This window comes from Danio rerio, chromosome 22, assembly GCF_049306965.1.
Source record: "Danio rerio strain Tuebingen ecotype United States chromosome 22, GRCz12tu, whole genome shotgun sequence".
Taxonomy (NCBI): Eukaryota; Metazoa; Chordata; class Actinopteri; order Cypriniformes; family Danionidae; genus Danio; species Danio rerio.
The window spans coordinates 2,590,457-2,615,000 of record NC_133197.1 but is presented as its reverse complement, the minus strand read 5'-3'; the positions used below and the strand labels follow the sequence as shown (position 1 = coordinate 2,615,000).

The window sequence follows — 24,544 nt, the reverse complement described above, 5'->3', positions numbered from 1 at the left end:
ACCCACACTAGTGGATGCTGCTCTCTCATTGGCTGTAGGTGATCGCCGATGTTATTTTCAGTCAGAAATAATTTCACACGGCATCATTTGAATCGCTGACAGCTCCAGATATTTAGATATATCTCACTGGTATTGGGAACTCATCTGCGATTCTCAGATCGCGTATTTGATAGTTCACACTGTGTGATTGTTACTTGTGTGAATGAGCACCGATTTGCCTGTGATTTCAGGCATTTGTCTGCGATTTCTCAAAACCTGTCGGCGAGTTAAAAATCTGGGCTAAAATCATGCAGTCTGAACTCGGCATTAGGTTTGCGCCCTTGTCCTTTACACACTGAAATTCCTCTGGATTCCTTGAATCACTAACATAACCTACATTCTTGGAGTGCTGCACTATGAAATAAATTTATTTAAATGGTTTGTGCCAACCAAAAGAGGGGCGTGTTGCTACACAGACCGAAACACAAGAGCGGCGTCATATCATCGTTTTACCATCATATATATTTTATCAACTGCACAATTATCTTAAATGATAAAACCTGGAAGGGCTGGATCTTTAGATGATCTACTTACCGTGACCTTTATTTCTGTGATTTCGTAGAACACATAATTGTTTGAAACTCTTCCCACAGTCAGTGCAGCGATACGGTTTCTCTCCGGTGTGAGTCCTCTCGTGTGCTTTCAGGTGTCCTGAATGTCTGAATCTCTTCTCGCAGTGTGAACACTTCAAAGGTTTCTCTCCAGTGTGGATCATCATGTGACGCTTGAGATTGTATTTGCACGTGAAATTCTTCCCACACAGAGCGCAGATGAAACATTTTTCGGCTTCAGTTTTCACTGAAATGCCATGTTCAGTCTTTGTGTGAGTTGTTTCTTCGCTTTTGACCTGATGTTTCTCCTCATCTTCACTCTCCTCCTTCACAATCACATCTGAAAAGGAAGTAAATAAGTTTAACAAGTGTTTGTTTTTTTATAAATGTGCTTGTAGCAGCAAAGTTCTTAACTGAAAGCCTTTTCAATTATTTAAACTGGCAATCATGCTCTATTCTGAAAAAATGTCCTTACATGACATATTTGCTTTAGAATATTAGGCGAACTTTCAGTTTGTTTATTAGTTTGTGAAGGAATAGAATTACAGTCTAATGCTTCTTTTAAATTATATACATATGCTCATGCTTATTATCCATATGTTATGGATATGATATGACATCCATCTTTTCAATCCAGATGGATGGGGCAACCATTACTGCATCCAAAATGGTGAAAAGCCTTGGAGTAACGATTGATGACCAACTAACCTTCTCTGACCAAATCTCTAGAACTGCTCGATTGTGCAGATTCGCACTCTATAACATCAGAAAGATCCGACCCTTCTTATCTGAACATGCAGCTCAACTCCTTGTTCAAGCTCTTGTTCTCTCCAAACTGGATTACTGCAACTCTCTACTAGCCGGGCTTCCAGCTAACTCTATTAAACCTCTTCAACTGCTTCAGAATGCAGCAGCACGAGTGGTCTTCAATGAACCTAAACGAGCACATGTCACTCCGCTGCTCATCCGTTTGCACTGGCTGCCAGTTGCTGCTCGCATCAAATTCAAAGCTCTGATGTTTGCCTACAAAGCGACTTCTGGCTTTGCTCCTTCTTATCTGCTCTCGCTTCTGCAGATGTATGTGCCCTCCAGAAACTTGCGTTCTGTGAATGAACGTCGCCTCGTGGTTCCATCCCAAAGAGGGAAGAAATCACTTTCGCGAACGCTCACGCTCAATCTGCCCAGTTGGTGGAATGAACTCCCAAACTGCATCAGAACAGCAGAGTCACTCGCTGTTTTCAAGAAACGACTAAAAACTCAACTATTTAGTCTCCACTACACTTCCTAATCTGCAATTGCCTCTCTGGATATCACACTAACTGTACCAAAAAAATAAAAAATAAATAAAAAATACTAATACTACTAATACTTCCCTTCTTAGACTTTACATACCTGAAACTTGCCTATAGCACTTATTCATTGTTGCTCTTGGTTGTGTAAATTGCTTCCTTGTCCTCATTTGTAAGTCGCTTTGGATAAAAGCGTCTGCTAAATGACTAAATGTAAAATGTAAAATATGTGTTTGCTTGAACCATGATATTCTAATGAGCCCCCGCAGTGATATGATGAGACATTCCGTTTGACCTTAGAATGAGACAGGAACTTTCCACCCCTATAATGTCAAATAACTAAATCTGTAACAGACAAGTCTTGCAGAAAGCCCCTGTCTGGGTTGCAGCTGTGACGTGTGACTTTTCTATACAGAAAAGAGAACTGGAGCAGATGAGGAAAATATTGCTTTATTGTCTTACTAATCACTCTTTTCTTTTGATACATTTTTGCTATTTGAGGAAGATACTCCCATTTGCCTCACTATTCATTCTTTACCATATGTGTTTTTGTCAGATATGATGATGTCTCCTGATATAGCGTACTTCTATCTAACCCCTTTAATAATGTATTTGTAACTAACTGCTAAAACCACAAGAGCTGTGCGTGGGTGTTGGCTGGAGACAGAGCTGCAGAGGGGCTTCCTCTAGACGGGTGCATACACAGGTCAAGAGTTCATAGACAGGGTTGAGGGAAAAATAGATGTGGGCAGATGCAGCACCCGGATGCGGCATCTTTTGTACTGCTGTGTGTATGTATCTCTGTGTGCAGACCACATAGACATTTGAGAGACGATTCTGCCTGAGAACAACTGATGGCAACGATAGAGATTAACTAATCGAAGGAGTGGCCAAGGAGATCTAACGCTGCTGATGGATAAAAGGAGGGAGTCGAAAAGAGTTCGAGAGCTTTTGGACATCCAGACTGCTTGGCTGACGGTTCTTCAAAAGCCCAGGATCATGATCTTCGCTTTATTCCCTTATGCTCGATAAATAAATTCATTGATTTTGATTTATTGACTCCTGACCGATTATTAAATTGGGGTGGACTAAGAGAAGTAAGAAATAGTCCGACATTTGTTATTAAATTTGGATTTTTTGTTTGGTGAAGGGCAGACAGCAATTTCCATATAGCCAATACATGAAACATGCAAAACAATTCTAGCTGAAGTTCAGCAATGATATCCGCTTGTTAAGTGTGACGTCACGCGAAGCGGCTTCCGGGTCCAAGTGCTCTATTTACCAGTATGGGGAGACTCATGAAATGGTGATAATAAACGTTTACGAAGCGATGTAATACTTTCGACACTCGCGATCGCAATATAAATGTCCATGTCTAATATCCGATGGCCAGAAAGTGATTCATTTTTTATAAATTGTTTAAATTTTGGTATTTGTTATGCAGCAAGCCTAGAGATTGTTGTGTACACTGTGACTTTATATAAAATGAACTTTCATAAGCAAATACTTTCTCAACTCAAATGAGTGGCGGCTTGGACCCGGAAACAGGATTACATACGTCACCAACACGTCATCACTTAACAAGCGAATTGTAAACCATCTGATACACACAGCATGAGCGCTTATAAACGTCAATGTGATAAAAGTGCTGGTTCTGTTTAGGAATAAATTGTGACAGGGCTTTGTGTCAGCGATTCTCAAAAAGACTTAAAATAATTTTAAAACCAATGTTAATAAAACAGTTTAAACCTTAATTTAAGAACTACTTTTGACTTTGAAACTTAAAAAAGACAGAAATTATGAAAATAAAATATTTGTATTATTGACCTTATTCTAAAATGCGGAAGTGCGCCTGTTTTCGCGATTGTCTTAGAACTTCCGATTCACTCGCCTGTGGGAGAAATGACTAGGAATAATAAACGGCAGAAAACGGTCAAACTACTTGCTCTACAAACAAATGTTTGCATTACTATACAGACCAAGTAGTATAATATAACAAGAAAATATCAAATTGCAACGTCAAGCAGCGCAATGAGCAGTTTTTAATGTCTAAAAATGAATGGAAGTGAATGAGACCGGAAGTCTCGAGCCAAAAAGATTCAAATGGCAGCGCCCGCTCGTCGGCGGAGAATAAGGTCAATATTACTTTGACTAACTTACCCAACACTATATGATATACATGTAAATATTTACATGTAAAAAAAATAACACATGAAGGAAAGTTGAGGATGAATGGCATTTTTAAACACAAATTATAAACAATATAAAATAAAAGGTAATAGGAAACAGAACAAAGTGCTAAAAGAGTCACTGTTGTTCAGCCTCATTATTGAAGAGTAATGAATAAACACAAACCTATTAGTTCTTCAGTCTCTTCCTGTTTAATTCTGCAGGGTTCTGGATCACTCATCTTCTCACTGTCCTTCAATAAACTCTGTCTTTGCAGAATTCACTGCTTCCTATTGAGGTAAAGTTGGTTTTATATTCGCACATTCAGACTTTCTCCTTAATAATATAAATTGAGAAATGTATTATTTGCGAATACTATTTAGTGTAATCATATTTGCAGCCAATGACTTTCATATTACACCATTGTTTCAGTCAATTAAACAGTGCTAATGTTGTTTAGAAGTCAAACTTACATGCGATTACAGACCGAATACTCAAATTAGCGTAGTAAAGACTATAGGGGCCGAAATATAAAACCAACTTTACCTCAATCTTCTTCCTGATGGTCTGATGCTCGTCTTCACTTGTAGACTGATGGGGATATTCCAGTATTTACAGCTGAACTGAAGGAGGACGAGCTGCAAAATATTAAACAGACAAATCTGCGTAATTTACACTGATTAATGAAATAAATTATATTACAGTAGCTTTAGCTTGTAGACAATACAACAGGTAATTATGTAATTTTCTCAAGTCTGCTGAAACTAACACAATTTATTTCATTTGTAGATCTGAAAACGTCAATATAATGAGGTGAAAACAGGAACTGTTGACATGAAATAAAGAGGATTTCAGCAGCTCTGGGGTCCGTTCTTCGCACCTCGCTTAAATGATCTAAGATTATATGGCAGATCCTGGATATTTTAATCTTGATAACTGATCTCTGGCTAATTTGGTTCTTCAAACAAGTTTGTGAATCAGATTAGAATGTCTGGATGAACTGATCTGAGATCACTGCGTGTGTTGTGAAGGACAGATCTATCGATCCTCGAAATCATAATCAGCAATGCAACGATTGGCTGACGACACAGCAGCGTAATGACATCATCTGATTAATATTCAATTATCCATGTGAGCAAAATTACATCAAATTATCAGTAAACCGCTTGTTAAATATGACACGAAATAACCTTTCACATTTGTTATGAGCTGCAGGCTTTACACTTTCATGTGTCAAGAGTATTCATCATGTATTTCAATGCAAATCAATGTATTTAGTTCTACATTTAGAGAAGATTTTCTTTATTATAGTAGACGTTTTTTTAATCGGTGTAAAGAATAACTGGTTGTTTACAAAAGCATTTTCATATTGGTAAAGGCGTCTGCAACTTTTGTGAAGCATCAAATCACTGCATATTAACTATCAAAACATGTTTATGAATGCATAAATGTATTATTGCTTTTAAAAAAAGTCACATATTGTGCATTTCTATTATACACAATTTGTACTAAAGCGATCTAAAAAGTTCATATCAATAAGTTTTCTCTTTGCACCACCAGGTGGCAGTCTTTGTACTTCCATTTCGAGGGTGCATCTTGCATAAGTTTTATTAATTTGTATAAATTTATTTATTTTATTGATGACTATAACTTTCTATATATAGTTAACAAATATGTACCATTTTCCCAAGTGTATATACCTACTACTGTAAGAAAATATCAGAATTGGGAACATACTTTCTGTATCATCTTTGCTTGAACTGAGCCGATCTAATCCTGTTTATATGAATTGAACCTGCTCCCGATCAGGTTTGAGCTAGCAGAACTGTTGCTATGACAACAACTCTCGGATCAGCTTCGAAGAATGAAACGATCCTGGACCGTGTCAAATCGTCAATATCCAAATCCATCTAACTGAGTAATCCACGTACGAAGAACAGACCCCTGATAATATTGAAGAGCCTCAGACTATAAACGCTCATTAAACAGCAGCAAATCAGCTCGTTTTATACTGGGTGTTTGCACCATAAATTAATCTTCTTGTTTACTAACTGATATTTTATTTTTTATAAATCTATATAGGCTTGGTTTAAATATCCTGTAAGCATTCACTACATCTTTGCTACCACACATGGTATGTAAAGTAATGAACAAATAAGTTAGTTACTTTAGTAAGTTACTTTAACACTATCTACTATGTTGACTAGTGTCGTAATTCGACTTCTCATCAATTAGAAATTACCAGACAGGAGGTTTTGAATATCAGAAAATAGACTTTATTCTCCATAATAAAGCCGAGGAAGAGCAGAGCAGACCCCAGAGCATTTTGAAGTCTCTCCTGGACACTTCATTTCTGTGGTTCTCTCTTCATCTGCTCCTTCTTAAGTTTCTCCTGCTCCTTCTAAAGTTTCTGTGTGTTTCCAAAATCTTTATACAGGTTATTTTGACACACCCCTAGGTGTCTCATTTTACCTTTTAACTAGTGGTGGGCAAAGCGAGGCTTCGTGAAACACTGAAACAGTCGAAGCAAATGTGTCGAAGCTTCGAAACGTTTCGAAACCCCACTCTACAGTGACATCTAGTGGTCATTTTTTATGTATTGCACTGAAACAGCTTCAGCGAAGAACAGTTGAACAAATTGAGGGATTAAACCCAACTTTGTTTATCAGATCCTTTAAGTAACGTAGTATAGTGGTTAAGGTGTTAGACTTCCATGCGGGGTTTATCGGTTTCGAAGCCAGACTATGGCAGTTGTTTTGAAATGCTTCAATACCAATTGGTAACCCTTTGCTCTTGTATCGTTTTGTTTCAACATTAGTCTGATATCCGAATGAACAATTTGTGAATAAATTTGTCTTGTTTTTGTCTTAAAACAGGGTTGTTGCTAGATCACAAACGGTGGCCTGAAGTTATCAAGAATTATTTATATTATTCATTAAATTTCCCATTTATTGTATTTTATTAATGTCTACCTAAACCTAACCATACTGTAAAAATATTTATTATTGTTTTACAGTGTTACAAAAATGATGCTAAATTGATGGCGTAACTGCAGCTGTATCCTATTTAGGCTACACAAAACAGAAACATAATTAAAATACATAAAACCATGATTTCAGAGTATTTGTACAAGTCGGGATTCGAACCCAAAACATCACGCAAAGCATAGAATTACTTAGCAAACACACAGTCCTCTAAGCCATATGACACACAGATTGATTGATGACCTTGGCAGTCAAATGAGGATTCGCCAGGTTTCGAAACGTTTCAAAGCTGATCGATGCTTTGAATCGCTTTAGTCACGTGACTAGGTGTTTCGAAACACTTTTCGGATCATGCTTCGGTGCAGTGTTTCGAAACACTTGTGCTTCGGGATCTCTACACTGTGTCGAAACATCAGTTTCACGTCAGCCATCCCTACTTTTAACCATTTTAGGATAGGTTTTTACTCTAGGTGGTCCTGTTATTCTTGGCTCTCAGCCCACTAGCTCATGTCAACAGAGATGTTACAGGTCTATGTCAGCAAAGTATAGATGCAACTTATGCAAAAGGACTAAGTGTTTGTATACATTGTCATGATAGCATAATCACTTGATAACATGTTACTTATTCTAACTTCTGACATATATAGCTTCATACAAGTATTTAACATATATAATCAGTGCTTTACATATTCAGTTATTCTACACAATCAGTCACTCAGCCTTCTCCTAGTGTTGCTCCTGTGCAGGCATACTCATCTTACACAGTATTTTTAACACACGCCGGCATGTTTGCTGCAAACACTCCATACATTTTGTGAAGAGAAAATTAACTGCTTTACACTTACAAAATACTTCACACAGAGAGAATAAAATCTTATTCACTAGTTAATGAGCACCACAAATCATGTTTTCAGTGACAAACATCATATATCTGCAGCACCAAATTGCAATTACATTCACAGATCACATTTATTGACATTATTAATCCAGAAGTTGATGAAGATATACACTTAATATACACAGAAAAACTCACTCATATTGTCCTCTCAGAGCTCCTCTCTGCCTGCTGTATTGTTTTGGTCAGCAGACACACAGATAGAGGTGAACTCAATGCAGAAACTAGTCGCAGATTGTCGCTTTAATAAACTGTAAAGTGTGTTTTATTGTTGTGTAAACACGAGAAAAAGCGTGAAAGACTCAGCTCAGCTCTGAAGACTCGACGCTGGATGCTCGCGTCGGCACTGACGTCATCACGGCGAGACGCGCGCATTGGAGGATTGTAAAAAAACGCGCCAACTGTTGACAATATGGCAAGCTGTTTAGACGTTAATTCATTCTCAGCATAAAAAATCTTAAAATCAACAATTTTATTGTCGATATCAATAATTGAGTTGTTGATAACTGATTGCTATTAGTGAAAATGTGAAATATTAATATATGTCACAATGTTAACTTCGGATATAATCAATCAATGTGATTGTAACTAGTAAAATAACCAATTGTAATTGAAACTGCAATGCATGGAAACTCCACTAGGCCTGGCTTCACAATAGAGCAAATAGATTTCTATAGGAATTGATTTCTATTGACCCCCATGTTAAAATGGCCAACGGTGAGGGGGTAAATTTTTTTTTTTTTTAAATTTCACCCACTTTTATTCATATCAAGTCCGCATAATTAAGGGTGTGGCCACTTGAGTGACAGCTAGGTCTTGTTGCTCGCAGTCACGTTAACTCAGCAGACTCAGGCTGATTAGCCGCTGATCTCAGCATGTCATTTTTTTTTTTTGCTTTATGTGGCTTTACAAAGTCAATTACCTTTTGGGATTATTTCTTACATTTATCAGGTACATTTACACTTAGTCATTTAGCAGACGCTTTTATCCAAAGCGACTTACAAATGAATATATTTAAATAGGTAATATGGAATGCTGTGCACTTAATTGTGCTCATGTAATGATTGTTGAGCTCTGCATTGTGTTTTTCGCAATCGTCACCAACTCAAAGCAATGACACCTTTCAAAAGTGGCTCTCAGAGTTTCTTTATTCTGAAAAACAAATCAAATTACATAAAACAGAGGGCAATATTCTGCAGACAAAACCATAGCAGCTTCAGCCATTTTCCGCACAGCTACTTTTTGAGATTGTAACAAAACAAAATGACTTCTAAAGAGTATAACTTACATACCTGAGAAACAAATCAAATCACATGAAACACAAGACAATATACTGCAGACAAAACTAAAATTAACAAAATATGTAAATTAAACAACACTCTCAGTTTAGGGATGGTCTCGAGTCATTCCATAATACAATGCCATGATAGCAACAACATGCAATGCCCGATTCACACGACGCTTTAGCTTCATTGCTTGACAGAGGGCGTGTCTGAAGTTGGGGCTGATGCGATCATCATAGCAGCATCAGCCAATGATATAAGACCGCAATCGGCAACTGTCTGAGCTGGGGTATTTGCATAAAGCAATCTGATTGGCTGACGCTTCCATTGGTGCTTGAAAAGTTGAGAAATTCCCAAATTCTGCAGTGAGCAATGCCACTGAAGCAGCGCCGACAGATCCACAATGCAGTTCGGCAATGCTTAACATCACCCATTCAAAAGTGAATGTGAAGCGTTGACGCTGATGCGTAAAAGAAGCAAAGCTCGATAATATTGCATATCTTAATAATAGTCCACTATTTAAATATATCAGCAGCATTATAAATTTGACAACTTACATCATTCTTTTATACTCAAAAGAGAATCTGACAGACTCATTAGCTGTAAGCTATAGAACAGTCATCTGAAGCGTTGTCATATAAGTTAAGTCTAGATTTTATAAATAACCGCATTTACTAACACAGACTTAAGGCCCGTGCACACCGAGACGTTTTTTGCTGGCGTTTTCCGTCGACGTTTACCGCCTCGCAACTAAATAAAGGGCGTCAATGTGATTGTGCACACCAACGCGCAAAACGCCAGGCGCAAATGCATCATTTAAAAAAAAAAAAAAAAAAAAAAAAACGCCTCATGCTCGTTTTTTGTTTTGACGCATGCCGTCAAAACCTTCTCCACCAATCAGATCGCCACTTTTGTTCATGTGCACGGAGCTGTAGTTACAGTAAGCAGCACTTGGAGGCGCTCAAGCGCAAAACTGTCAATGCGAGCGCACATTGAAGAAGATGCCCAGAGGCGATATGAACATTTAGCGTCTTATTGCTCTGTGAACAATAGTAACTTTATAAACAAACGTGTGAACTTTCTCTCCTCCTCTTCTTCTGTGTTATAAGCGGATGTCAGAAGCTTAAAGTTGTGTAGCGCCATCTAACGTCAAGAGAGTGATTTAGCATACTCTTCTGCTTGACGGCAGTGAAAAGTGCTTGGCTTTGAACGCTGAAAAACGTCTCGTAAAACGCTGACGATAAACGCAAACTAAAAACGTCCCGGTGTGTAGGAGCCTTTATAGGTTGTTTTCACATGACGTCATTGATGACGTGCGAAATTCAAATGTAGGTAGAAGTGATTCTTCTACATGGGAATCGTTATTAGATGACCAAAATATTAAAGTTTTGTGTTGTTTATGATTGTTTAAATCGGTCAAAATAAGTACTGCCAAACAACATTTATGGACTTTCAAAAATTTTGGCTCATAAAAGGTGAAAAGTTCAAGAATTTGGCTGAAAAACGGAAGAAAAAGGCGGCATGTAATCAACATCCATTCAACACCTTACAATCATGTCTACAAACTTTTGTGGAACACGATAATTCATTTGACAGCCCCAATAAAGATTATATACAGGTCTAGCTAGGTGTATAAATATGTTACGTGTTATATAAAAATCAGATGCAAACGGCGCACTTGTAGAAAATCCAGGAGAGTATAAATAACGTACCCTACATTGTAATCGCTGCAATTAAATCTCCGTCTTGTTTTGCAAAATTCCAAGTCTTTACTGCCGTTTCGGTGAAATAAAGAACCGTAATGTTAACGTCCATATGCGCAGCAGCGGTGAGCTTCATCAACCGAACAAAAAAAAGAAACGCAACCCTTGCGACAAAACTAGACGGTTATTATTGTGGAGCACGTTTCCCCCTTACAAAACTAAAAGACAAAAGACATAGAAAAGACAACAAGGGCTTCTCGTTCAGTGTGAGACCCTTTTCAAAATATCTACGTGAGAGATTGTACAGGTGCGGATATATCTGCACCAGCTCTGCTGCTCCACTCTCCAGTGTATTCATGTGGCTAGTGTTGCTGTTTTGGAACTCCTTTCAAAACATCGTGGATTGAGAAATAATTTGAGGGATGAAAACCGCACGTCAAAGAAGCCGGAGCTCCAGAACAGACCCACTGACTGCAGAATCACCACAGACCAATGGCAGCTCAAAGGGGTTAAGCAGCCAAAATGAACTCCCTCATCTGATGCAAACTTCCACAACAAACTTAAATATAACTGTGCTGTGAACAGTTTCTCTTCAGTGTGCATCATCTCCTGTGTTTTCAGGGATTGTGACCAACTAAATCTCTTGTCGCAGTGTGAACACTTGTAAGGTCTCTAGTGTGAATCATCTGGTGTTGTTTCAATTCTCCAGCTCTAATAAAACTCTTCCCACACTCCAAGCACTCAAACTCTCTCACTCCAGTGTGGATCTTCTGATGCTCCTTTAAATTTGGCAGATGTCTATAACTCCTTCCACACTCAGAGCATGAATAAGGCTTCTCCTTCGTATGAACTCTGAGATGTTTCTTCAGCTCTGCAGGCCTTGTAAATGTTCTGCCGCATTGATCACATCTGCGTGGTCTCTCTCTAGTGTGGATCAGCATGTGTTCATTTAGATGTGATGACTGTGTGAAACTCTTCCAACATTAAGCACATGGCTATGGCTTCTGTCTAGTGTGCATCATCTCATGTGCCTTCAGGTTTTGTAAATGACAGAATCTCTTGATGCAGTGTGAACACTTATACGGTTTCTCTCCAGTGTGAACCCTCTGGTGTATTTTCAGCTGTCCGGCTCTAATAAAAGTCATCTCACACTTATCGCACGCAAACTTTCTCACACCAGTGTGGATCTTCTGATGTTCTCTTAAGAAATTTTGATGCGTAAAACTCCACGAACACTCTGAACACGAGTAAGGCCTCTCGTTTGTATGAATTCTAAGATGGATCTTCAGTGCTGAAGCCTTCAAAAATGTTTTGCTGCACTGATCACATTTGTGTGGCTTCTCTCCAGTGTGAATCTTCATGTGCTGCTTGAGATAGTATTTACACCTGAAACTCTTTCCACAGTGAGCGCAGGTGAAACGTTTTTGATCTTCACTCTCCTCCTCCACCATCAGACCTGAAAACAAAGTAAATCAACTATAGTATAAGAGGCTAGTTTTTAACAGTTTGCTAACAGCAGACAGCGCTCTAACAGGGCTCAACAGTGAGATCCCACATGGGAAACAAAGCACAACAACACAATTTGTATTACTGTCGGCTAAGTGAAGGAGTCGTTCATAACTGAGATTCATTCACAAACGAATCGCTCCCTCAGTCAGTATGAGAAGTGAAAGCAGGAGGGGGAGGGGGGTGTTTCAGGACATGATTAGATCAGATTTAACAGAGAGGGTGGTGGATAGTACATTTTCATACACACAAACACAAGCTTTTTGTCAGGAATGCCTGTGCGATCGCTGATCCATCAATGTAGAAAAGTGATATAAATTATAAGTTTTGTATTAAATAAAAAAAAATTGCATACTGACCTCCGGGGAAATCATAGATATATGTGTATATGTGTAATTCTCTGGCTCTAGATGGCCACAGTCCTTCCCTGCAGCTTGGTCCCGCATTCATTTCAAAAGAGCGCTACCATGTACTAAAATGGCGGCTTTATTGACGCATTCCTTCTAATAGACAACAACAGGGTGAGCGACATCTAATGTTTATACCTATGTGGCCTGCCTAAGAATAGTCTATGTGTGGGAAGCACTGTGCGAGTCTCGGATGGGTTTTGAAGAACTAAACGATCCTGGATCGTGTCAAATCGTCAATAACCAAATTAACTGAGTAATCCACGTATGAAGAACGGACCCCATGTCTGGTAAACGTTAAACTTATACTCGTCTATGTGCACTGATTCTGCTCAACAGTAATACTGTTGTTTGAATAAATGAAATGTCTCACAGAACCAGGCTACAGTCTTATGCTGTGTTCACACCAGACGCGGAACGTGCGGATAAATCGCGCTATTCGCGCGTAAATAGCCACGTGAACATTTGAGTTTACTCGCTTCATTTGCGCGTCAAATCCGCTTCAATCGCGTGTCAAATTCACTTCAGAACAGACGCGGATTTGCATGATGGGCAGGGCTTCTGTCTGCCCGGTGACTTTAGCTTCCTAGCTAAATGGCTAACATGGATTTTATGAAGAAAATAACAGCGTTTATGTGCTTTATGAAGACTGAAAAACAGCGTCGATACGTTTAGGGTCCTGTCTGAGTCCACTGCATCCTTTCAGAGGTGCATCCAGCTCTGTGAGCTCATAAACTCCTCCAGAAACTGAACCTGGATGACGGAGGCTTTCAGCGGTGCTTCTGACTGAGCCAAGCCCAGTTTGATGAACTGTTGTCGGTGTCGCCTGGAGGATTTCCCTCGGGACACCATCAACAGGTTCTACGTCACAATCACGCCCCCACAAGAGCAAACTTCTGATTGGTTAACGCGGCGCGAATGTCTGCTGAAGTTCAGGTTTTGAACTTGAGAGATTTGCGCGGAACACTTGTTAAGCGCGTCAAACGCGCAAAGCGCTCAATTCGCCCCGCACCATTCGCACATATTGCGCTATTCGCGCCACATGATGTCTATTCGCGCGTTTCCATTGACTTTACATGTAAATCACTCGCGCTTGACGAGTGTTCCGCGTCTGGTGTGAACGCAGCATTACAAATGACTCCTCAGGTCTTCTTTTGCTGTTTTTTACACGGGATTAAAGAGTTCAAGAGGGGTGTGTTGCTACCAAGACCAGAACACAGGAGCAGCGGAGGCTGTACTGAGCCATACTGAACTGAACTGCTCAATGAAAAAGAGCCATTAGTCTTACTGACTTTATCTATTTAATATAAACACAAACAGCTTGTCACGCTCCAAAGACAAAAAATATATTATATGATGATCGTAAATAATACAACCTGGAAGAGCTGGATCTGTAGATGATCTACTTACAGTGGTATCTTTTTCTGTGCCTTTGTAGAGCAGATGAATCTTTGAAACTCGTCCCACAATCAGCGCAGTGATACGGTCTCTCTCCAGTGTGAACCCTCTCGTGTGTTTTCAGGTGTGTTGGATTACTGAATCTCTTGTGGCAGTGTGAACACTCATAAGGTTTCTCTCCAGTGTGGATCCTCATGTGGCGAATGAGATCACATTTATGTCGGAAACTCTTTCCACACTGTGTGCAGGTGCAACTTTTTACAGTTGTTGTTTTCACTGAAATACTATGTTTAATCTCTGATTGAGTTTCTTCTTCAACTTTGACATGATGTTTCTCCTCATCTTCACTCAGATCTTCAGTCTTCACCATCACATCTGAAAATTAATTAAATAAGATGCAATTTAAGAGGCTGGGATGTGCCAAGTTTGCTTACAGTGTAAGCAATTCGGGTACTAGGCTATAATTGGTTAATAATGCTGCAAAACAATTCTATCTGAACTTCAGCTGTGATATTGTGAACCGTCTGATACACACAGCATGAGCGCTTATAAACTTCAATGTGATAAAAGTGCTGGATCTGTTCAGGGATATGTTGTGAATAGGAGCCATATTACTTTTCATTTAATTATAATGTTTATTTGTATACTGATTAGTTTGGGTTTCACAGTGACGTTTTATGTTTTGGTCACGTGGGCATAACTGGCCCCTGCTAGAACATATAAAGCGCGTGCACAATCACACAGGTGTTAGGAGGAGAGAAGGAGAGTGGGGTAGCCGTATTTTTTGTTGACCGCAAAACAGCCACGCAAACAGCAACGCAAAACGGCATCGCAACGGCACACGCAACAACCATCACACCAACGCAATAATCGGCATCATACAAAACAGGTATTCAAAGACACAAATTGCTGTATTGTTTGTCATGCTTCAAGTTTACATAAAGTTTTCCATATAACATCTTGGGCTCAGTGTGTCTGTCTAAAGCCACCAGCGCGTCACAAATACAAAGGACCCTCACTGCCTCTCGAGCGACTTATAGGAGGCATCAGGAAGTCGCAATATTTTGACAGGACTTTGTGTCAGCGATTCCTAAATGACTATAAAAAAAATGTGAATAAAACGGTGTAAACCTCTCTCATATTTTTCAGTCAATTTCAAATAAATTTAAAAACTACTTTTGACTTTGAAACTTAAAAAAGACAGTAATCTATTTCTTTGAGAAACTTACAAAGCACTATATAATATATGTAAATGTATTTGGCAAAATTTAATATATGAAAGAACATTGAGGATGAATTGCTTTTTAAAACTAATTGTAAACCATATTAAATAAAAGGTAATATGATTATGATTAAGACTGCTAAAGAGCTAAAAGATTCACAAGCTTTCAGTTATTTAGCCTTATATTGAAGAGTAATGAATAAACACAAACCTATTAGTTTTTCAGTCTCCTCCTCTTTAATTCTGCAGGGTTCTGGATCACTCATCTTCTCACTGTCCTTCAATAAACTCTGTCTTTGCAGATTTCTCTTCTTCCTGATGGTCTGATGCTCGTCTTCACTTGTAGACTGATGGGAATATTCCAGTATTTACAGCTGAACTAGAGGAAGAAACAGACAAATCTGCTTAATTTACACTGATTGATTAAATAAATTATATTACGGTAATTTTATCTTGTAGACAATGCAACAAATAATTATGTAATTTCCTCAAGTCTGTTGAAACTAATACAATTACCTTCATTTGTAGATCTGAAGACATCAATATGAGGTGAAAACAGGAACTGCTGACAGGAAGTAGAGGATTTCAGCGGATCTGATAATATTAATGAGTCTCAGACTATAAACACTCATTAAACAGCAGCAGATCAGCTCATTTTATACTGACTGTTCAACACAAAATTATTTATTTTTCAGAAATCTCAACAGGCCTACAGTTTAAATACCTCATAACCATTTACCACATCTTTGCTTACGTTACTACATAATATTAGGAATGTAAAGACACACACAAAAAAAACCTTTTAGTCAGTTACTTTAATACGATCTACTATATTCACTAGTGATTAATGAGCACCACAAATGTTTTCAGTGATGTCATATATCTGCAACACTAAATTACATTTACAGCTCACATTTATCGATTTTATTAATGCAGAAGTTGATGAAGATACACACTTAATATACACAAAAAAACACAAACTCACTCATATTGTCCTCTCAGAGCTTCTCTCTGCCTGCTGTATTGTTTTGGTCAGCAGACACACAGATAGAGGTGAACTCAATGCAGAAACTAGTCGCAGATTGTCGCTTTAATAAACTGTAAAGTGTGTTTTATTGTTGTGTAAACACGAGAAAAAGCGTCAACGACTCACCTCAGCTCTGAAGACTCGACGCTGAATGAACGCGTCAGCGCTGACGTCATCACGGCGAGGCGCGCGCATTAGAGGATCGCAAAAAGCGCGCCAAATGTTGACAATATGGCAAGCTGTTTAGACGTTTCAGTTTTAAAATATGAATTCTTGAAATCAACAATTTTATTGTGAAACCAATACTAAAGTAACTAAAACTGCATTAATTGAAATTCTGCTAAGCCTGGCTCCAAAATAGAGCAGATAGATTTCTAGAAATAGATTTCTATAGGGTATATGCACCCAGGGCCGGAGTGGGACTATGGTATTCTGATGAGAATAAAAAATAAGTAATGACTTGTGACCCTTAAGACACAGCATTACTTTCTTTTGATGGCTTAATCTTTTTCTCCCTTTTTTAGATTTCTGATCAAGTTATGTCAGATTTATTATTGTAGTGAATCATCTGATTTTCATTGAGCAGGGGCCTGTTTCAGAAAGGAGGTTAACTGAAAACTCAGAGTATTTTAACCCTGAAATGAGAGAAACTCTGGGTTTTCCGTTTCAAAACGGCAGGTTTGTTCAACTCGAGAAAGCAGGGTAAGTCAAGCCTGTTTCTGAAAGAAAGGTAACTTTAACTCAGAGTCAGTTACTGTGGTAACTTACTCTGTGAATCTAACCTGGTCAGAAGCAGGTTTTATTCTCTAAACTCAGAGTTTCTGTCGCTCTCCTCCCCTTTTTTAAGATGAAGCGGTATTTCTCGCCTTAGCCTTACGTTTCCACCCACCTATTTTAATGCTCATTTTGGATACGTGCATAAAAACGATTGATGGAAACGTCATGATGCACATAACTTTTTAAAATATGCATAAAAACGCGCATAACTGAGTAGGATACACTTTTATTCAATAGAAAATGTGCGCATAAACTACGATGCGCATAAACTACGAACACTTTTACTGAACAAATTACAGTATGTACATTAAAAAAAAGATCATGATCATATGATAATGAATGTGTGTAAATGAACAAACCAGCAGGCTCAGCACACTGTAAGACGTCTTAAATATTGTTTTAGTCATTCTAAAATGCCTTTACTGTTTCAGTATTAGTGTATATTATTAATTACCTCCGAACGTCTGGTGCGTGAGTCTCCGCGTCTCATGGCTTCAGACGCCCCCACGTGTTCATTGTGTTTCAGCATTGTCTTCTGACATCGAGGCGCAAGTACATTAATTAGGCTAAATAAAGAATTAATTGACGCAGCTTCTTCTACCACAGTAAATTCTGTTTTTACTGTTGATATTTGGTGCCAGTTTAATCAGAAAGTGACAATTTTTTTCTCTTTGACTCGTTGGATGGAATTTTATTCGCATCTTTTATGCAATATTCCAGTTTTGCACATACATTTATGTAATATATTTGGATGGAAACATAGCTATTGCCTACATTTTAGTCACACAGGGAAGAACTGTACGAGAATGGCTTATCCTTTTTTAATAAATAATTAAATTAAATTCACCTTCGACATGCACTGTAACTAGATTAATGGGATTATTATTCTTTCTAATAATTATTTTTAGTACTGCTTACCGTCTAAATGTTATATTAACCTCTATCACTTGATCAATAAAAAAGGCAGACACACAAGTGCACTGTTAAATCATTTAAAACTAATAAATGTATAAAAAAAAGTTTAGAAAAAAAATATAAACGTCACAAACTACATCACTTATTTTATTATACTTGCATATTTAAATACTTAAAAAGTGAAATTAGGCATTAACTTGAGCAGCTGTTTTCCCACGCTAACTGTCTCTTCTTCACTGATGGTTGCTTCTTTTCAAATATATACGCTCATATTTGCTATAACTTTGCATGAGCACATCAAGTTCAGCTGGAGAAAGAAATGCTGATCTCTTTTATAAGATATTGCCATAGTCACTCGTAATATCTGCGCTCCATTGATAATGCCTTTTTATAGTCACGGTGTGCGCGCTTAACTCTGAGTTGGTCTACTCGAAGTTGATTGACCCAACTCAGATCAGCTGTTCTGAAACCGAAAACTCAGAGTTTTTAATCTCTCGGTAAATCAACTCAGAGTTCAAGTTTAAACTCTGAGTTGTTTGAACCTCCTTACTGAAACAGGCCCCAGGTGTATTATTAATCAATATTAATTATTCGAATTCTTATATTCACTAAGGTGCCGCTGTTTGGAGTCGATAGTTACATCATCATCATTAAAGTTAGTTAACCTGCAGGCTGCATTTTGCTCACGGAGGCTGCGAGAAAATAAATAAGAAGAGCGGCGCTGCGGCAAAAGAATGAATAAAAAGAGTGAGGCTATGGTCAAATAAACAAATAAATGAAAAAAGTGTGACTGCTGAGAGTGCAAGCAGCTAGGGACACCGGCCCTCGCGGCCAAAAAACAGACCGGCCCACCGGGAATTCTCCCGGTCCTCCCGATTAGCCAATCCGGGCTTGTATGCACCGCTTGTCTTTCGTTCCCCATACCGATAAACTTCCGGTGAACCGTTAATGTGACTTTTTCAATTCTATACGGTTCCTTTTACAGCACAGATGTTCTAATGTAATTGTAATATGATCAGTTAAGAAGACTCAAACATTAATTTAATTGTTTAAATGAAAAATGAGATGAAAAACTGTTTACACTGACTTACCGAAATTTCATTGAAAATACTGGAATAAAACAGTCAGATTTTACATTTACATTTAGTCATTTAGCTGACGCTTTTATCCCAAGCGACTTACAAATGAGTACAAGGAAGCAATTTACACAACTATAAGAGCAACCATGAGTAAGTGCTGTAGGCAAGTTTCAGGTGTGTAAAGTGTAAGAAGCAAAGTATTGCTTTACAAAAGTGCAATACTAAAAAATAAAGTATTTTTGTAATACAGTAGCGGTTAAACCAGAGAGGCAATTGCTGATTAGTAAGAAAAGTGGAGACTAAATAGTTGAGTTTTTAGTCGTTTTTAGCGAGTGACTCTGCCGTTCTGATGCAGTTCGGGAGTTCATTCCACCAACTGGGCAGATTGAATGCGAGAGTTCGGGAAAGTGATTTCTTCCCTCTTTGGGATGGAACCACGAGGCGACGTTCATTCACAGAACGCAAGTTTTCAAAGATATGGCATGGAAATGTAATTCAATGCAGAGCTTCTTGTACATTTTGATACCCACTTTATGTCATACACCAATCAGGCAATCAACAATTTGATCACATCTGTGTGGTCTCTCTCTAGTGTGGATCAGCATGTGTTCATCGAGATGTGATGACTCCTCCCACACTGAATACATCATTCGGTTTCTATGCAGTGTGCATCATCTCATGCGTCTTCAGGCTTTGTATATGACTGTATCTCTTGTTGCAGTGTGAACACTTATACGGCTTCTCTCTAGTGTGAGTACTCTGGTGTCTTTTCAGTTGTCCCGCTCTAATAAAAGTCTTCTCACACTTATCGCACACATGCTCTCTCACACCAGTGTGGATCTTCTGATGGTCTCTTAAATACTGCTTTTGTGTAAAACTCCACGAACACTCTGAACACGAGTACGGCTTCTCGTTTGTGTGAACTCTAAGATGGTTCTTCAGATCTGAAGGCCTCAAAAATGTTTTGCTGCACTGATCACACTTGTTTGCTTTCTCTCCAGTGTGGATCCTCATGTGATGCCTGAGATAGTATTTACACCTGAAAGTCTTTCCACAGTGAGCGCAGGTCAAACCTTTTACAGCTGTGGTTTTCATTAAAAAACTATCTTCAGCCTTTGGTTGAGGTTCGTCTTCAGTTTTGACATGATGTTTCTGATCTTCACTCAGCACTTCACTCTCCTCCTTCACCATCAGATCTGAAAACAAAGTAAATCAATTATATTATAAGAGGCTAGTTTTTAACAGTTTGCTGACAGCAGACAGCGCTCTAACAGGGCTCAACAGTGAGATCCCACATGGGAAACAAAGCACAACAACACACTGTGTAGCTCCATTATGCTGCGTTCACACCAGACGCGGAACGCAAGTGCGAGTGACTTACATGTTAAGTCAATGCAAACGCACGAATAGACATTCTGCGGCGCGGTACGTGCAAATTGCGCGGGGCGAATAGTGCGGGGCGAATTAAGCATTTGACACGCAAATCAATCGAGTTCAAAAATCTGAACTTTAGCGTACATTCGCACCGCATTAACCAATCAGAAGCTTGCTCTTGTGGGGGCGTGATTGTGACGTAGAACGTTGATGGTGTCCCAGGGGAAATCCTCCAGGCGACACCGACAACAAGTCATCAAACTGGGCTTGGCTCGGTCAGAAGCACCGCTGAAAGCCTCCGTCATCCAGGTTCAGTTTCTGGAGGAGGTTATGAGGTGGATGCACCTCTGAAAGCATGTAGTGGACTCAGACACGGCCCTAAACGAATCGACACAGTTTTTCAGCCTTCATAAAGCACATTAACACTGTTATTTTCTTCATAAAATCCATGTTAGCCATTAAGCAACGAAGCTACAGTCATCGGGCAGACAGAAGCCCTGCCCATCACGTGAATCCGCGTCTGTTCTGAAGTGAATTTGATGTGTGAATGAAGCGGATTTGACTCACGAATGAAGCGTTGTTAGACGCACGAATGAAGCGAGTAACTTTAAATGTTCACGCGGCAATTTCCGCGCAAATAGCGCGATTTATCCGCGCGTTCCGCGTCTGGTGTGAACACAGCATTAGGGGTATGCTCTTTATACCTCTCTTAAACGATCTATGATGATTCTGGATCTTTCAGTCTTTTTAACTGATCTCTGGCTAATTTAGTTCTTCAAACAAGATTAAAATATCTGGATAAACTGATCTGGGATCGCTGCGTGTGTTGTGAAGGACTGATCTATCGATCCTCGAAATCATGTCAGCAAGGTAATGACATCGTGTGATTAATATTCAATTATCCATGTGAGCAAATTGAAAAAATTTATATTGAAAAAACTGTACAAAAGCACGCAACTGGGTGCTCTGCCAAAAAAAAAAAAAAAAAAAAAAAACGCAAAAAGTGCAAATAAATGTTAATCAAAGGCGGGAACACCAAGGCTCCGAAAATACAAATGTATAAAATTAAAAAGGCTGACACAAAGCGTGTAACGTTTCGAGCCACCCGGCTCTTCCTCAGACAATTTTTTTTTGTTTGTTTGATGAAGAGCCTGGTGGCTCGAAACGTTACACGCTTTGTGTCAGCCTTTTTAATTTTATACATTTGTATTTTTGGAGCCTTGGTGTTGCCGCCTTTGATTAACAAAAATTTATATTGAATCATTTGTTTAACATGAAACGCAATAACTTTACACCTTTGTAGTGGGCTTTACACTTTCATGCATAAAGGGTATGTAGCAATTTCTTTAGTTTTACTTTACTTTATTATATATATATATATATATATATATATATATATATATATATATATATATATATATACAACAGTTCTGTCTGGTTCTTGAATCTGATTGGCTGATAGCAGTGCAATATTTTGCCAGTAACATCACAAAAACGCCTCTTCACCCTTAACCTCTGTGTATTACTCCACCCACATACAACCAGCAACAAGCAGAGACACTACAGTTTGACAAATATTACTGTTGTTAGACAACAAAATGTACATTTTGTCGAGAATGTAGTTGTTTAGATTGTAACTTTGCAGTTTATTTGTAAGAATAGTGCCCATTTAAAAACATTTACAATTTCTGAGAGGGCTTTTCGGCGGCCATTAGCCTGTCATAGAGTAGACCAAAGACGGTTGACGTTGTCCATCCACAAGATGGCACCAGGACTTCATAATAAGCCCTTGCTTAGTGTGTTTTACTGAGAGCGAACAAGAAGCTGAAAAACAGAAGCGCCACTGTTTTTAAGGTGGACCGGATAGCGTCAATAAGAAGCTGCGAATAAGAAGCTGAATTCAGTCTCGTCCCTCCTTAACGCAAACACAACAGCAGTCTGGTAGTGGTTGCACTGCTTTTTTCGGGGTTAATTGTTGTGATATTGTAACGGCCGCTTAATGTTTGATATGCATTTAGTATAACGGTCATGTCCCATTTAGGAGGACTTCTTCTGTGGTTGTTTTACCTTTGAGATGTAAGCACGCATGAATGAGAGCTCACTTCAGTTCTGGCGAGCTGTGTGTGTGTGTTATGGTCGCTCTACCGCTGTATTATTCTTTTATTTCAATTGAGTGTCTTTTTCTTTTGTCTACTAATTGTCGTTTACTGGTATGTATGTAGTCGACAGCGCTTGGAAACAACGCATAAAGACCGATAGGAAGAGCGAAGACAAATGAACATATTTTATCAACTGCACAATGATCCTAAATAATACAACCTGGAAGGTCTGGATCTGTAGATGATCCACTTACCGTGATATTTTTTTCTGTGCTTTCGTAGAGCAGTTGATTGTATGTAACTCTTCCCACAATCAGTGCAGCGATACGGTTTCTCTCCAGTGTGGATCCTCTCGTGTGCTTTCAGGTATCCTGCATCCCTGAAACTCTTGTGGCAGTGTGAACACTTGTACGGTTTCTCTCCTGTGTGGATCCTCATGTGGCGATTGAGATCGCCATTATTCCCAAAACTCTTTCCACACAGAGTGCAGGTGAAATCATTTACGGCTGTTCTTTCCATTAAAATGCTATGTTCAGTGTCTGATTGAGTTTCTTCTTCACTCTTGACATGATGTTTCTCCTCATCTTCACTCAGTTCTTCACTCTCCTCCTTCACCAGCACATCTGATAATCAAGTAAATAGGTTACATTAAGAGGATAGTTTGAGTGCATAAAATGTAAAATGTGTCCAGAAGAACATTTGTGAACAAAAGCTTGAATAATAAATAAATAAAACCTGATCAATGAATGGGAAACTAGGTTATTAATGCTGCAAATTAATGCTGAAAAATAATTGTAACTGAACTTTAGCTGAGATAATGCGGACCGTACTTCTCAACATTAAATAAACAATACAAAATAAAAGGTAATAAGAAAAAAAAGACTGATGAAGTGCTAAAAGGTTCACAACCTCAGTTATTCAGCCTCATTATTAAAGAGTAATGAATAAACACAAACCTATTAGTTCTTCAGTGTCTTCCTGTTTAATTCTGCAGGGTTCTGGATCACTCATCTTCTCACTGTCCTTCAATAAACTCTGTCTTTTCAGATTTCTCTTCTTCCTGATGGTCTGATGCTCGTCTTCACTTGTAGACTGATGGAATTAATCTAGTATTTACAGCTGCACTCAAGGAAGAAACATGGAAATCTGCTTAACTTAAACTGATGAAATAAATTATATTATGATAGCTTTATCTTGTAGACAATACAACAGGTAATTATGTCATTTCCTCAAGTCTGTTAAAACTAATACAACTAACTTCATTTGTAGAACTGAAAACATCAATATTATGAGGTGAAAACAGGAACTGTTGACATGAAATAAAGATGATTTCAGCAGCTTTTAAAGCTCCTCGCTGCCTGTTGTATTGTTTTGGTCAGCAGACACACAGATAGAGGTGAACTTAATCGCAGATTGACGCTTTAATAAGCTGTTAAGTGGGTTTTATTGTTGTGTAAACACGAGAAAAAAACGTCAAGGACTCACCTCAGCTCTGAAGATTTGACGCTGAATGAACGCGTCAGCGGTGCTGACGTCATCGCATCGAGGCGGGAGCAACGGGGGATTAAAAAAAGCGCCAGCTAAACTTTTCCTCACTCTTCAAATCTTCAAACAACAATTCTCATCTTCAACATGCTGAACACTACACCCAAGCAGCAAAATAAAGATAATACTATAAAAAAACAATAAAACGAAACACAAAATAATACTACAGCCTTATTAGGAGGTCAATCTTTAAATAAACAAAAGTTTAAACAGCTTTAGGGCACTTTTGTATTTAAATGTTATATAGACTGAAATAAAACTGATTTAAAAACAAATGCTGTG

At 38.5% G+C, this 24,544-nt stretch overlaps 3 protein-coding genes across 26 annotated transcripts in view; all 3 read right to left on the bottom strand.

The window, feature by feature from the left end:
- Positions 1 to 8,260, bottom strand: part of LOC108179143 (uncharacterized) — a 17,892-nt gene extending 9,632 nt beyond the window's left edge. Inside the window, exons 1-4 of the mRNA XM_068216599.2 lie at positions 8,066 to 8,260; positions 4,595 to 4,686; positions 4,235 to 4,338; positions 574 to 930 (exon numbers count right to left, since the gene is read on the bottom strand). Of these exons, the coding sequence (XP_068072700.1) occupies positions 574 to 930; positions 4,235 to 4,289 (412 nt within the window). The 5' untranslated portion in view covers positions 4,290 to 4,338; positions 4,595 to 4,686; positions 8,066 to 8,260. The remainder of the gene's footprint in view (positions 1 to 573; positions 931 to 4,234; positions 4,339 to 4,594; positions 4,687 to 8,065) is intronic.
- A 797-nt stretch (positions 8,261 to 9,057) lies between these two features.
- LOC108181166 (uncharacterized) lies at positions 9,058 to 16,655 on the bottom strand. Of its 23 annotated transcripts, none has more exons than XM_073936937.1 (6): positions 16,600 to 16,626; positions 16,432 to 16,517; positions 15,963 to 16,011; positions 15,658 to 15,825; positions 14,237 to 14,599; positions 9,058 to 12,369 (listed from the first exon to the last, which is right to left on the bottom strand). In XM_073936937.1, exons 4-6 carry the CDS (start codon positions 15,710 to 15,712, stop codon positions 11,909 to 11,911), a joined length of 879 nt encoding a protein of 292 aa, XP_073793038.1. In that variant the 5' UTR covers positions 15,713 to 15,825; positions 15,963 to 16,011; positions 16,432 to 16,517; positions 16,600 to 16,626; the 3' UTR covers positions 9,058 to 11,908. The 23 variants fall into 23 exon arrangements, with proteins under 23 accessions (XP_073793038.1, XP_073793044.1, XP_073793035.1 ...); XM_073936943.1 differs by having other exon boundaries at positions 15,658 to 15,820; XM_073936934.1 differs by having other exon boundaries at positions 15,963 to 16,008.
- A 1,646-nt stretch (positions 16,656 to 18,301) lies between these two features.
- Positions 18,302 to 24,258, bottom strand: LOC100007100 (uncharacterized). Of its 2 annotated transcripts, none has more exons than XM_073936949.1 (4): positions 24,203 to 24,258; positions 23,674 to 23,841; positions 22,972 to 23,340; positions 18,302 to 20,440 (listed from the first exon to the last, which is right to left on the bottom strand). In XM_073936949.1, exons 2-4 carry the CDS (start codon positions 23,726 to 23,728, stop codon positions 19,902 to 19,904), a joined length of 963 nt encoding a protein of 320 aa, XP_073793050.1. In that variant the 5' UTR covers positions 23,729 to 23,841; positions 24,203 to 24,258; the 3' UTR covers positions 18,302 to 19,901. The 2 variants fall into 2 exon arrangements, with proteins under 2 accessions (XP_073793050.1, XP_005170450.1); XM_005170393.6 differs by having other exon boundaries at positions 23,674 to 23,836.
- Between the last annotated feature and the right edge of the window lie 286 nt (positions 24,259 to 24,544).